This window comes from Oryza glaberrima, chromosome 7, assembly GCF_000147395.1.
Source record: "Oryza glaberrima chromosome 7, OglaRS2, whole genome shotgun sequence".
Lineage (NCBI taxonomy): Eukaryota > Viridiplantae > Streptophyta > Magnoliopsida > Poales > Poaceae > Oryza > Oryza glaberrima.
The window spans coordinates 2356416-2369903 of record NC_068332.1 but is presented as its reverse complement, the minus strand read 5'-3'; the positions used below and the strand labels follow the sequence as shown (position 1 = coordinate 2369903).

Below are 13488 nucleotides of genomic sequence, written 5' to 3'. Positions count from 1 at the left end.
TCTGCTACACGTTTGAAAAAAGAATTGTGGGAGGCCGCAATTAAAATAATTTTATTAACTTCATGAAAACGCAGTAATGACCCATATAGACACTTGCTAATTGCTCGATCCCCTCAAAGCTTTTTAGCAGGTACAATAGTAGACTATAAGCCAGTTATAAACACAGTTCGAGAAGATAAAAAAAGGAGAGAGAAAAGCAGTGGGTTACAGATTTATAGCCAGCTGCAGCACGGACTACAAGATACATGTGTGTATGACAGGTGGGACCAAATATTAATTGTGTAGTATATGTTTATAACTATTGTATGAATTAACTATTAAGTTGACTATACATGATTTGGAGCTAGCAGTTGGCTATGCTATCTTGCTCTAATTAGTCAGGGATCATTTACGTCGCCGTCTATAGCTACTATTGTGTATACGTTTGATATATTGTATTTCCAGCTTGCGCTTGCACATGCTGATTAGGAAACTTTCTCACGTCATTTTAGTTTCAAATCGCTGAAATATTAATCCTTGCACTTTGTTGTTAATTTTGGAGTAAATTACACTTTGCATCGGGTAAAACACACCTAATTTCACTTTTTACCGAGCTGCTTTCAAATAAGTTTCACTTGGCACCAGGATAAACATAATCAAACCTATAGAAATTTCATCAAGTTTTACAAAATATGGATAAAACTTTGTGAAACTTGGTAAAAAAATATCACAAGTTTCACACGTGGTTTATAAGATTTTCCTGCAGTTATATGATGCAATCTAGTGTAAAACACAAATTATTTTGATATACCCTGATGCAAAGTAAAAATATGTACTAAACCCAGTGTAAAGTGAAATAACATATATTTTACCTCGTGTGAAGTGTAATCACTTGTTTGTTGCCCCCCCCCCCCCCCCCCCCCCATACTCAAATCCTGGCTTCGGCACTGGCCATATTCATTACATTGCAAACAGGTTTTCTCTTTTTCCAGAGAAAATAAAACATTGGTTTCTTGAAGATAATCCAGTTACCAATCTTAGTTGTAATATGGTCGATGAGCATACATGCATGTACGCTACTCAGACTGTAAATTTTGGTTATTTTCTAAGACATCTTAATTTTCAGTTCCACCGTTTACCTTCGAAGCAAGACTACACATGGTTCCTATCTATGTATGTCTAGATCATTGTGTATTTATGTAAATGATGTTCTCGGAGACCCAAAGTAGAAGAAAAACTCACTAGAAATTACAACTTCTCTACTGGGAATCCGATGACCGGCTTGATCTCTCGTGCCATGGAACGCAGTTCTTCCACCTCCTGATCCGTCAGGCTCCACCCGAGCGCACCAGCGAACTCCCTGGCCTGCTCTGCGTTCTTCGCTCCGGGGATCGGCACAACGTTGCCTTGGCAGATCAGCCAGTTCAGAACCACCTGAAGAAAATGCAGGAGAAAAAAAGAATGGAGCAACTTTGCTTACTACTATGTCATCGAAATTGGTGCACTGCAAATTTCCGAGAATTCAAAGTGTTAGTGGTTGTTTTAGCTTCAGCATTTGGGATCTTGTTGATCTCCAGGTAGCCCTTGAGCTTGTTGAAAGATGAAAATATCATTTTTTTTTCCCTCTTACAATTTACTCCTATGTCTGAATAATTTGCATTCTAAGTTTTTGGCAATGGGTAGACTTCAGAAAAGGAAATATTGAGCAGCAAGAACACCTGAGTTGGGGTCTTCTCATAACTTCCTCCAATCTCTTTAATCCTGTTAATAAGTGGTTGGAGCTGTTTGGAATAAGAAACATCTTCAATGAGCAGAGTTGCAGCAGTGCAATAGGAGAGGGTTCGTGAACAAGGATGCAACAAGCTCATAATAATATTAGTAAAAAATACAACCTTGGTCAGGAACTCAGGAGTGTATATTCGTCCACGGGGTCCGGTTGGGGGATTATTTGGAGTGTATTTTCCTGTCAGAACACCTGAACAGAGGAGACATATTAAGCTAGGATTTTATTTTCGATAATCACTCACTTGAGAAATGGAATGATGATCGATGAAGTAAACATTTCAGTTCTAAGATAGGACATTTTCATTTAAACTACTAGATTGAACATTTTTCTTGCAAAAAAAAGATCTTGATATAGTTGAATGGTAATGTGAAGAACAGAATCAGAGAATCAGAATTCTACCTTGAGCGATCGGGGAATATGCGATCAAAGTAATACCAAGCTCATCACAAGCCGCTTTTACCCCATTTTCTTCAGGGTTCCTGTATATCAAACTGTAGTTTACTTGGTTTGAAGCAAGTGGAACTCCCCTCTTCTTGAGGCGCTCGTAAGCATCCCGTAGACGCTTTTCTGTATCAAATTATAGAAAGAGCGTTCTTGAAATTAGTTTCACTGAAAAGAGGTAACTAGCACAACAAACTGCATCATATGTAACTCTTGAAGTCAGATTACAACCGCTGTAGTTTGAGACTCCAACAGCTTTTACAAGACCTTGCTCATAAGCATCTCCAAGACCATCAAGGTAACCTGAATCATGTAAGAACAATGTAATTGCTCCCACTGCTTCCTGAGTACAGTTCAAATATTTCTATTATGTATTTCCTCCATATTTTAATATATGATGCAGCTGAATTTTAAACATATGGTTGACAAACCATCTTATTCAAAAATTCATATAATTACCATTTAGTTTGTTGTCATTTGTTTTATCATTAAACATACTTTAAGCATAACTTATTTTTGCATATTTGCACTGGTCAGACATATATGCAAAAATCAACAGCTTATATTAAAAAGTGGAGGGAGTATTTAAATATGGGTATATTAAAGAATACCTTCATTTCCCCATATCCCTGGCCTGAAAAGGAGATGATGACACCAGTTAAATAAACTAGCAACAATAATAAACACATAATATTGGAGTGAAAAGACAATGAGACAACCAATGAAGTTGGTAGAGCTCAACTGAGGAGACGCCAAGGCGGGATAACGAGTCCTTCAGTGCAGAAATAACACTTCCTCGGCCAAGCCTCCACGGAAGGGCTGCAAACTTTGTCGCGATGGCTACTTCGACCTGTTCTTTCTGTTGCCTTTCCTTGATGAATCTGATGGTAAATGAGAACTTAGAACAAATTTTGTGCTAAAATCGTCATATATTTGGAACAACAAACAGTTGTACATTGTATACCTTCCTAGTAAACTTTCTGAATTTATGGCTCCTGATATCTTCAGAACATCCATAACCAAAATGCAGTGTTAGATCTTTCCTTCAAATGAACCAGAGAATGATCAGAAACTATGAACAGGGTTGGTTCTTACCCCTGCACCATATACTTCTGCAGTATCAAAGAAGGTTATTCCGCAATCGACACTCGCATCAAATGCTCCTTTAGCAGCCTTCAATTTCCTATCTGGCAAATTTCAGAGTGCTTCATCATATTAAGGGACTGTCACTGGTATCTTTGTCATTGGATTGTCATTGACATTAAGCAAATTGTCTACTTCACTAACAATTGCAGAGATTTATGACATTTCATATGTTTGGTCGTTAAAATTTCGCAAAGCATATTACAAGTGGCACGTGGTTTCTTGCAGATAATGCAACATGCACATCAAGCACATGGGATGTATGACCCTGATTTCAGCCCAACAAACAAATAACAAGTAGCAGGAAAAAAGGAATGCAAAAAAGAAAGACAACTTTGTTAAATATCACACTTTCAGATCCTACATCCTTAGATGGCTGGTGCCTTCCAAACTATACAAAAATCAGACTCAAAACATTCCAATGCGAGTTGCTTAAATTCCACAATCTGTAATTAGTTCGAACATTGCTAGTTGCGACAACATTAGGACAAGCAGAGAGAACAAATCCATGAGCATGTTCATGATCAAAGATTCACCTAGAGACCTGACCCCTTAACTCATACTCCCCCTGACCATAAATATTTGACGTTTAGTCTAGTGTCATAATTGCAATGCAATGTTTACTTAGACTAGGCCCCAGGATGTTCATGTCTTAATGATACCACCACTTACAGTTACCTTGGGACAGAAATCAATTGCAAATAGTACTACACTGTTAGTTCAAGGTTAGTAAGTTTACAAACCTCAGTTAGACAGCCTTAATTACTACTTAGCCCTTAGTACAGGTTAAAACTATGACCCCTTTGAACCTGAAAGCTAGCTCATCAGCTACATGAAACTCTACAACACAATGAGTGGAATCAATCCCAACAATTCCCCCAAAATCAACATATTAGGTGGAGTCCGGACTCCAGACTCTCCAACTGAGATCCTAAATCAAGAACTGGTCAATCAATCCCGATCGATTGCAGGTTTGCAGGAGGAATAACACAAAAATAATCAAGAGTTAATAAGCAAATCGATGAGTATGCGCATTGGGCGAACGTACCGTCCCACTGGAACTCGTTCCAGTAGGTGGTGTCGCCCCAGGACCAGGCGCCGATGCCGAGCTTGGTCACCGTCACGTCCGACCCACCCAGCCTCACCTTGCCGTCCTCCTCCACCGCCGCCGCCGCCGCCGACGCCGACGCCCCGGACGCGCGTGGCGGGCGTACCGCCGCCGCCGCCCCTGCCGCTCGTCGGCTGGGGAGGAGGGGCGCCAGGCAGCCACCGGCGACCTGCAGGGTCCCGGCCATCATTGCAGGCAAGCTACCTCCTCACTGTTGCTCGGCCTCGGCGCGGCGGCGGTTGCTGGGCTTCGACTGCGAGTGGCCGGGAGGCGCGAGCTTCGTTTGGCCACGAACGAGACGAGGCGAGGAGAGGAAGACGCCGCCGAGAGTAGACTGGCAAGTGTGTTTGGCGGGTAAACACGTGGACGCGCCGCTGGCCGCTCTGGGTATATCGCTTCCAAATAACTCAAAAAGAGAGAGAGAGAGAGAGAGAGAGAGAGAGAGAGAGAGAGAGAGAATTTATTTTTTTTTGGCGGTAAAATCATTCTATAGAAAAAAAAAAACTTCTGGCCTCCTTCGATGTTAAATAATTAAATTTTGCAATCTTATTGTTTAAATCTGGTGCTTATGATAAGATTCAATCAAACTTATAGTATTCATATCATCATTTTTTTTAAATTACACAGTACAACGCAGACACTCACAACGCACGCACACTCACCCCTATGAACACACACAAACCATACCTCTATGAGCATCTTTGAGGACTGGACCGACAAATCTATACTGGAGATTGACAAAGTCACCACAAGCGTATGTTACTTATAGAATTTATATAAAGAGTCTCTTAACTTGTATAGATGTTTTTTTGTATGGGAAACTTTTATAGATGTTACTAATTTTTTATGAAATGGTCAAATCTAAAAAGGTTTGACTAGAAAAAAATTTAAAACGACTTATAATATAAAACGTACGTATGAGATCTATTTCTTTTTTAAAATACAAGTGTGTAGTGGTTCACGCGTGTTTGCGTCAAAGTTACATTGTACAGGCATTTGAATCATCACTGGGCAGGGCTGGCTCAAAGTCATATAAACCTTTTCTATTCATGCAGGCAGAAATTTCTGACTCATTTTCTACACCTTCTACACATTTTATCGCCGTAAAATGTTTACTATTGCATGGTACAATCAATACACATCTCCTATCATATACATGAACAACTTCTTCAGTTTTTACATGTCTATGACTCCTCGATGGGCATCTTGATGCCCTTGATCTCGCGTGCCAGAGACCGCAACTCTTCGACCTCGTCGCCGGTGAGGCTCCAGCCGAGCGCGCCGGCGAACTCCTGCGCCTGGCCGGCGTTCTTGGCTCCCGGGATTGGCACCACATTTCCTTGGCAGGTCAGCCAGTTCAGTGAAACCTGAAACAAACAAAGAAACACTAGCTGTTTTCAGTGGAACTGCACTTCTGTTCCTTGCAAGTTACTGCTCATCCTACTTGTTGGAGATATTAATTCCTTTTCTTGCATGGGTAAGCTGAGCATTATATGAGGTGAAGCACCTGGGTTGGGTTCTTCCCATAGCTTTCTCCAATCTCTTTGATCCTGTTCATCAGTGGTTGAAGCTATGCACATGAAACATGTTTAGGTTTTAGATAAGAAAAATGTTCAGTTGCAGAGACTGAATGGTGCATCCAAGCTGAAGCTGTATGTAACTAGCTAGCTTAAAGGTTCAGTAATATGTACTAATATAACCTTGGTGAGGAACTCAGGGGTATATGTGTTTGCTCGAGGACCGGTAGGAGGTTTTTCTGGAGTGTATTTTCCTGACAGAACACCTGAACAATGGAAATGAGTCAGTACAAGAACAAGGGCCCCATCGGTTGGCCAAGAGCTAATTATATGCCAAACGGTTTATTAGCGATAAAAAAACCAATGCTGAAAAAGAAACTACGCTGAAAATACCATAAAATCAACTCCAAAATTAAATTTTAAAATTCAAATTTTAGCGGCCTAATTCTTTGGCCATCCCGGCTAAAAAAATGTACAAGAACGAATGCGATTGTATTGTAAATAGCACTAAATATGATGAAGCAATTGGGACAGAGAATAAGGAGAAATGGTTCTCACCTTGGGCTATTGGGGAATAAGCAATCAGGGTGATGCCAAGCTCATCACAAGCTGCCTTCACACCATTCAACTCAGGAGTCCTGTATATTAGGCTGTAGTTCACTTGGTTTGCAGCAAGTGGAACTCCTCTTTTCTTCAGCCGCGCATATGCATCCCGAAGGCGTTTCTCTTGAATGAAGTCATCATAGAAACTATTATTTCAATGAAAGTTTACTGAGGAAGAAACAATTCGAGGAATGTACAAGAACATTTAATTTGCAGGCCACAGACAGAATACAGACCATTGTAGTTTGAGACTCCAACAGCCTTTACAAGGCCTTGCTCATAGGCATCTGCAAGTCCATCAAGATACCCTGAATAATGCTCAATGATGTCAGAATGTTGAAGTTTTTGTCATGCTAGAAGGAACTAGCTAATACTCCCTCCGTTTCGAAATGTTTGACGCCGTTGACTTTTTAGCACATGTTTGACCGTTCGTCTTATTCAAAAAATTTAAGTAATTATTAATTCTTTTCCTATCATTTGATTCATTGTTAAATATATTTTTATGTAGGCATACAATTTTACATATTTCACAAAAGTTTTTAAATAAGACGAACGGTCAAACATGTGCTAAAAAGTCAACGGTGTCAAACATTTCAAAACGGAGGAAGTAATTCATAAAAATGGTTATATGGGTATGGGTAATTTTCATTGGACTGTATACCTTCATTTCCCCATAGCCCTGGCCTGAAAACAGAGAAACAAAAGCGGCTGAGACCAAAATGCTCAAATTTACAGAAAAAGTATGTATAAGAGAAAGAGCAGACAAGCCGACCAATGAAGTTGGTAGAGCTCAACTGAAGATAACCCAAGACGGTCAAGCGATTTCTTCAGTGCGGAAAGAACACTTCCTCGGCCAAATCTCCATGGAAGTGCAGCAAACTTTGTTGCGACGGCAACGTCAATCTGTTCTTTCTCTCGCCTTTCCTTGATGAAACTGGCGGCAAGAGAGACATCAATAGGTGACTATTGCTGCACATGTGACTTCCGCAAAAAAAATTGGAGTGCTGAACAGCAAAACGTGGCATACCCTCCGAGTAAACTTTCAGAATTCACTGCTCCCATCAGCTGAAGGACAGAAGAACTAGAGGTTAAATGAACCTTCAGAATTTTGATGCGAGGAGAATATGAGCGAGGAATCATGAAGTTTTTCTAGTTTCTTACCGCTGTACCATAAACTTCTGCTGTATCAAAGAAGGTCATCCCATTATCTATGCTTGTGTCAAATGCTGCTTTAGCCTCCTGCAGTCTCCTGTCTGATGAAATCAAAGGAAGCACGTTTTCTTATCATTTCTTTGTTCTGTTTTTGGAAGACTTTTCTTCCCAAAACGGTAGCAACGATTGTATCACAAATACAAAGACAATAACATACACCTGAAGTGGAAACCTTACAAAAGAAAAACTCTCCAAGAAAGAGGAGGAAGATGGACAGGAAAATGACAGAGTTGATAATTAACTAATCAATCAATGATAGGGACATGTCAAGTTGCTAATTAACTAATCAGGAACAGATTTACACCGGGCCCAATGACCTGCTTGATGGTTGCCATTGGTTTCTGGATGATGGATGTGGTTCAACAAGAGGATTGTTTGGTTATCAATATTACAGGAGAAAATTGAAGTGACATGCGTGCAAGTGAGAGTCACATAGGGAAGGAGGCAATGCGACAAGCACCTTGTGCGCATGGGAAGCATGATCTTGGTCACACTTTTCTGCTCCTTTGACCGGCTAAGAAACAGAGCTATAGCTACAGGTACATATAGGTTAGCAACGAACAACAGAGAATCACCTGAAACTAAATTTGACACCAGCAAGAACTGATATTTTCTTTTCTACCAGCACAAACAAAACAAACACAATTTATAATAACTAAGTAGGAAGATAATGAAGTAGCATGCTTGAACAATTCGATGGATTGAGGCAGTAGTACGCACCGTCCCATTCGGAGTCGTTCCAGTAGGTGGTGTCCCCCCACGACCAGGCGCCGATGCCGAGCTTGCTCACCGCCACGTCCGACCCACCCAGCCTCACCTTCCCCTCCTCGCTCACCTTCGCCGCCGCCGCCGCGTTCGACGCCACCGCCCGCGCCGCCGCCACCAACCGCCGCCGCCGATCAGGTCCAAGAACGGGCCGCTGGCAACAGCAGCCGCCGCCGGCGGCCACCACCTGCAGCGCCATCGCCGCCGCCGCCATTGCTCCGCAGCTACGTGTGCGGTGGCCCTGTGGTCGTCGGAGGAGGCTGCCTCGCTCGCCGGACGGCGACGCGCGCGGCTGCTGGTGGCGTGTGTGGCTGCTGGCTCGAGGAGAAGAGAAGCCTAGATCCTTCTTGTACTCTACCACCAAGGCCGCGACGAGGCGTCGCGGTCGCGGGAGCTAACGATTTTTTTTTCAAAAAAGAATACAAATTTTGGCGGTAGAGTTGGAGATGCCACGTGAGTAACGTGCAGATGCTGCTGCTGCTGCGAGATATCTGCATGGACGGCCCAAATAAATCCGACCAAAAATACAAATCCAAGCTGAAATACAAATCCAGGGGATTCCAGGCTAACTTACAAATCCAAGTAATCCCTCCGTTTCATATTATAAGACTTTCTAGCATTGCCTACATTTATATAGCTGTTAATGAATCTAGACACACACGCGCACGCACGCGCGCGCACACACACCTCCGTTTCATATTATAAGATTTTCTAGCATTGCCTACATTTATATAGCTGTTAATGAATGACACACACGCACACGCACGCACACGACACACCCGCACGACACACACACATATATATATATATATATATGAATATGGGAAATGTTAGAAAGTCTTATAATATGAAAGTGGCGTTCAGTTACAGTCTAGTGTGATGCAGATTGAGCTTAGCAGCAGTAGCATATCTGAGCAGAAAGAGAAAGATCAGAAGAGTTTTCCTGTCCGGAGGCCGGAGCCACACATTAAGCCTACCCAACACGTAGAACGATCAGATGAACAAAATTTTCATTTCATTTTTTTTTCCAACCAAGAGATTGATTCTTGCCATTCAATTCCAGGATTGGGAACCCAGATAAGTTGTGTTTCATCACCATCAAAGAACCAAGCCCACAGAATTCTTCCATCAATCCATCAGAGAAAGGAAGAAAGCAAAATGAGTTCTACTTCACTAGTCAACTGGCAAGCCTGATGAGGCACATTAGTCTTCTGGAACATACAAAACCTTACGTGATCCCTGGTTAATGTAAAATTTCACGCTTATCTCTGGCCTGGAGAAGCTCAGTAACATCTCGCACAACTCTCTTGCAGTGCTCACGGTGATTGAGTTATGGAAATTTATTGTCATCTGTTTCAGCACTGCTGCCCAACTGAATAGCCGCTCCACAACAGCAAATTCATTCTCAGTTCCTCTCAGGTTAGTGATTTGCACTTCACGAAGGGAGTTCAACACAAGTTCCTCGGATGTCCAGTTTGGTGGAAGATCACAAACACAATCCGATCCACAAAACTGAAAAGAGCGCTATATTAGTGTAGCAACATTAAGCTTGCCTCAAGTTGTCAGGCTGCCTGAACAACTCGAGATAAACCAGCGTAAAAAGTTTGAAAAAGAATAACAACTTGGGTACTAGTTTGAAGCCAACCTCTGTCCTATGAGAAAGTTCTGTGAAAACGGAGTATAAATTTACGCACGTCCTAAGTATTCTAATATCAATAACGCATAGCCAGATAGTATCATCATCTAAATCCTTGTTGTGTTGCCCCAAAGTATTGCCGATAGGAGATGCATATGTCACACATTTACTACAACCACTATATAGAGTAGGGCAAGTAGCAAAATAGCAAATCAAGCCTAGTGTGACAAGAAATGTAAATACAAATTGCTTCTCGTAACTTCCTTAGTAACTCTGCATCAGATAAACAAACTAAGTATAGTTTCAGCTTTTACCTCTCGTTTATAATGATTATGTAATTCTAGCTTCAACCTTCTGACACCAGTGGTCATCCTGAGAACATGGAATAAGCTAGGACCAATACAATGTCCACTTGAAGAGAAAATTAAGTTCAAGAACACAATGTCAGGGAGCACTGTCATATCTTCCATCAAGTATATATCGCCATTTATGGTCTGTTGTACAAAGTAAAATAAGTGATTATATATAATAGTTGGAGAGGATGCAAACATCTCATTGGAAGAAAGTTATTAGCATATGGAAAATGCTTGCTATAAGCTAAAAATTTTAATTCTGATTCAACAGAATCTGGCAATTCTAAATCTAGGAAACATGGGGTCATATATAGAACCTGGAAAAGTACAGAAACATATCATTTTGGATAATTCATTAGCCGCACAGGGCATGATTGTTACAAGCTAATGATTTCATTTGGATTACTTATTAAAAATGTCCAGCCAATATGGAAGCTTAGCAAATAAAAAGAAACTGTGCATTCACTATAAGTATGCGTCATGTCTCAATTTAAGCTTCGCAATAATAATATATAGTGCAAGAGTAGAAATAATGTCTATGATTGACCGGTTCAAATTCTCTCCACTCTTCAGAGACCATGTTTGCTTCAATAAATAACAAACTAGTGTAGTATTGCATAGTCCTAGCACATAATCTCATAGTAAGGTGGAAAGTGTAACGCCATCAATTAGAAAGATATTAAGATAGAGTAGGAAATAATGGAGAAGTGGTGTGCTCAAACATGATGTAGGGGCTTGAGCAATGCAAAACATGCCTGAAGTACTAAATTGTCTTACCGAATATTCAGTAGATTATGCAAATGCGTATTGTCTATTGTGTGATAATCTAAGAACCAACCTCCATGATTGATTTGCTTGTTACATTGAAACTTGAATAGATGATATACTCATAATAGAGGACAGTGCTCTCATATACGATGTTAGTATGATGTCACACAAAGCAGAGGAACTGAACTCACTGGAAAGTAGGTAAGTAGGATGGAAAGTCTGGGGATGGCATCAAACTGAAAGTGCTGCAAGAGCCTTAGACAATCGTGATTGCGATCCTCTTCTCCATACACATAGAAATATGCGATGAACAGCCCTTTGAGATACGACATCTTGCCAAAATTGACAGAGCTCTGATCTAAATTAGTAGTACTCCACCCGAGAATCTCCAGCTTAGGTGCTGAGATGTTGGCGACGGGTTGACTCTGAACTGAACCATCAGAAAAGTGGCAATTAACATCTAATAATTCAAGTGCTGGTGCCACCACATTGAGCTGTTGCAATCCTATCCCGTGGAGCACAATCTCCACGAGAGAATTGGAGTGGATGTTGAAATTGTTCATCCTGTGAGCAGATAGCACGGTGAGCTTCTTCAAGGACGGGAACTGCGGCGAGGAGACGGCGTCGCCGAGCTCGCATGGGCCATGGAAGTGGACACCGCAGATGGACAGATTGGTGAGCCGGGCGAACACACCGGACGGCGGCACGGCGAGGCCAAGGAACCCTAGCTCCAGCGAGAGCGAGGTGGCGCTCCCGAAGCAGGGAAGCTCAAGAAATGTACCTTGTTCGATGAGCTCCGAATCTTTCATACTATTCACCAAGAACAGATCTACGGCGAGGCGGCGGGCGGCGACGGGGAGCCATTCCGCGATGCGGCGAGGGCCAACGTCCGCGGCCCGGACGAGGAGGCGGCGGAGGGAAGGCGATTCGTGGGCCGCGAGGGCGGCGCGGATGCTGTGGGCGTCGGCTTCGGGGCCGAAATCGAGCTCCGGGAGGAGGTACCAGAGGTGGCGCCAGCGGCGGGAGAGGACGCTGGTCCGAGCAGCACCGCCGGTGCCTACACGGAGAAGGATATGGACGAGAATGTCGTTGGGAAGCGCGTTGAGGCGGTCCTCGCCGTCGCGGCCGTCGCCGTCGCCGCCGCCGCCGGCGACGTAGGGTTTCTCGCGGTTGGGGGTGAGCTCCCCATCGCCGGGCTCCATGGAGTTGGGAGTTTGGTGGGCCCTGAAAATGGAAGGGCTCCAACACTTTGCTTATTTTATTTACACTCTCGTTTCCAAAATGAGCTCTTTTCCTATCCTTGAGAAGGTATCATGAGATACAATGAGGTACTAAGTACTATGAGGTACCAAATCAAATCTAGCCATTGATTTGGGAGGGGCACGATCGGAGAAAAGGAGGCATTCACTCATTGGGCCACTCGGTCGGCACCGCCAAAGCAGGCGAAACAATCCCTTCAAGTCCAGCACGAGTCGTCGTCCGCCGTAGCAGTTCCGCCGGCGTCCGACCACAGCCACCCACCGCCCGACCATAGCCGGCCGAGCACAGGTGCCCACCGCCGTTGCCCGGACCATAGCCATCCCAGACAGAGCAGCGCCGCCAGCCATCCTTCTTATGGATTAGGGGTTGATTTTGTCCAGCTTCTTGTTATTTGCAAACCTGTTCCAAACCTGTATTGCACCAGAAGTACTGCATTTTATATTTGCAAACTTTCTTATGGATTAGGGGTTGATTTTGCCTAGCTTGTTGTTAAACTGCATCGGTATTGAATGCAAAGCTCACATGTTGTGTGCTTGGATTTGTATTTGTGTTTAAATCTGGCTGTTTCAGTTAAATTGCATCTATTAATCAGTGAATGCAAAGCTCACATGTTGTGTTCCTGGATTTGTACTTGTGTTTAAATCCCAAATATCCATGCTAGTAAGTGTATTAGTGCCAAATATGTTATGCGGCAGAAGCAGAAACACCAGCTTTCATCAGTGAAACAAACATCAGATTTCATCAGCTTCCACATGGGCAACTAGTAGACACTAGCCAGTTCATAAACAGCAGCAATGGCATCCATTCAGAAACAGCAGCAGCAAAAATTCATAGGCAGAACCAAAACAACCAGATTTTCAATACTGAAGCATCCATTTAGGATTAAACAGATGTAGATGGTTCATCCATTAACTTAA

At 42.7% G+C, this 13488-nt stretch overlaps 3 protein-coding genes across 3 annotated transcripts; all 3 read right to left on the bottom strand.

Annotated features, from left to right (window-relative positions):
* Window positions 1–1062: 1062 nt before the first annotated feature.
* On the bottom strand, window positions 1063–4807 carry LOC127779172 (uncharacterized oxidoreductase At1g06690, chloroplastic-like). Its single transcript, XM_052305890.1, has 10 exons — window positions 4398–4807; window positions 3302–3393; window positions 3171–3208; window positions 2926–3087; window positions 2818–2840; window positions 2438–2509; window positions 2165–2332; window positions 1872–1954; window positions 1698–1760; window positions 1063–1413 (listed from the first exon to the last, which is right to left on the bottom strand). Exons 1-10 carry the CDS (start codon window positions 4645–4647, stop codon window positions 1228–1230), a joined length of 1137 nt encoding a protein of 378 aa, XP_052161850.1. The 5' UTR covers window positions 4648–4807; the 3' UTR covers window positions 1063–1227.
* A 668-nt stretch (window positions 4808–5475) lies between these two features.
* On the bottom strand, window positions 5476–8862 carry LOC127779171 (uncharacterized oxidoreductase At1g06690, chloroplastic-like). The gene is made up of 10 exons (XM_052305889.1): window positions 8510–8862; window positions 7739–7830; window positions 7605–7642; window positions 7350–7511; window positions 7239–7261; window positions 6814–6885; window positions 6533–6700; window positions 6158–6240; window positions 5965–6027; window positions 5476–5824 (listed from the first exon to the last, which is right to left on the bottom strand). The coding sequence occupies exons 1-10, from the start codon at window positions 8766–8768 to the stop codon at window positions 5642–5644; spliced, it is 1143 nt and encodes a 380-aa protein (XP_052161849.1). The 5' UTR covers window positions 8769–8862; the 3' UTR covers window positions 5476–5641.
* Window positions 8863–8977: 115 nt separating this feature from the next.
* Window positions 8978–12548, bottom strand: LOC127779170 (putative F-box/FBD/LRR-repeat protein At4g03220). Its single transcript, XM_052305888.1, has 3 exons — window positions 11503–12548; window positions 10505–10684; window positions 8978–10066 (listed from the first exon to the last, which is right to left on the bottom strand). The coding sequence occupies exons 1-3, from the start codon at window positions 12511–12513 to the stop codon at window positions 9758–9760; spliced, it is 1500 nt and encodes a 499-aa protein (XP_052161848.1). The 5' UTR covers window positions 12514–12548; the 3' UTR covers window positions 8978–9757.
* Between the last annotated feature and the right edge of the window lie 940 nt (window positions 12549–13488).

Coding starts and splice junctions, on each gene's coding strand:
- LOC127779170 (XM_052305888.1), bottom strand. CDS start 12,513: ATGGAGCCCGGCGATGGGGAGCTCACCCCCAACCGCGAGAAACCCTAC. Junction 10,685..11,502: donor TCCTACTTACCTACTTTCCA/GTGAGTTCAGTT, acceptor TTTGTACAACAG/ACCATAAATGGCGATATATA. Junction 10,067..10,504: donor ATAATCATTATAAACGAGAG/GTAAAAGCTGAA, acceptor CGCTCTTTTCAG/TTTTGTGGATCGGATTGTGT.
- LOC127779172 (XM_052305890.1), bottom strand. CDS start 4,647: ATGATGGCCGGGACCCTGCAGGTCGCCGGTGGCTGCCTGGCGCCCCTC. Junction 3,088..3,170: donor TCAGAAAGTTTACTAGGAAG/GTATACAATGTA, acceptor ATTTACCATCAG/ATTCATCAAGGAAAGGCAAC. Junction 2,510..2,817: donor AGGGATATGGGGAAATGAAG/GTATTCTTTAAT, acceptor TACATGATTCAG/GTTACCTTGATGGTCTTGGA.
- LOC127779171 (XM_052305889.1), bottom strand. CDS start 8,768: ATGGCGGCGGCGGCGATGGCGCTGCAGGTGGTGGCCGCCGGCGGCGGC. Junction 7,831..8,509: donor GAACGACTCCGAATGGGACG/GTGCGTACTACT, acceptor TGATTTCATCAG/ACAGGAGACTGCAGGAGGCT. Junction 5,825..5,964: donor ATGGGAAGAACCCAACCCAG/GTGCTTCACCTC, acceptor TGTTTGTTTCAG/GTTTCACTGAACTGGCTGAC.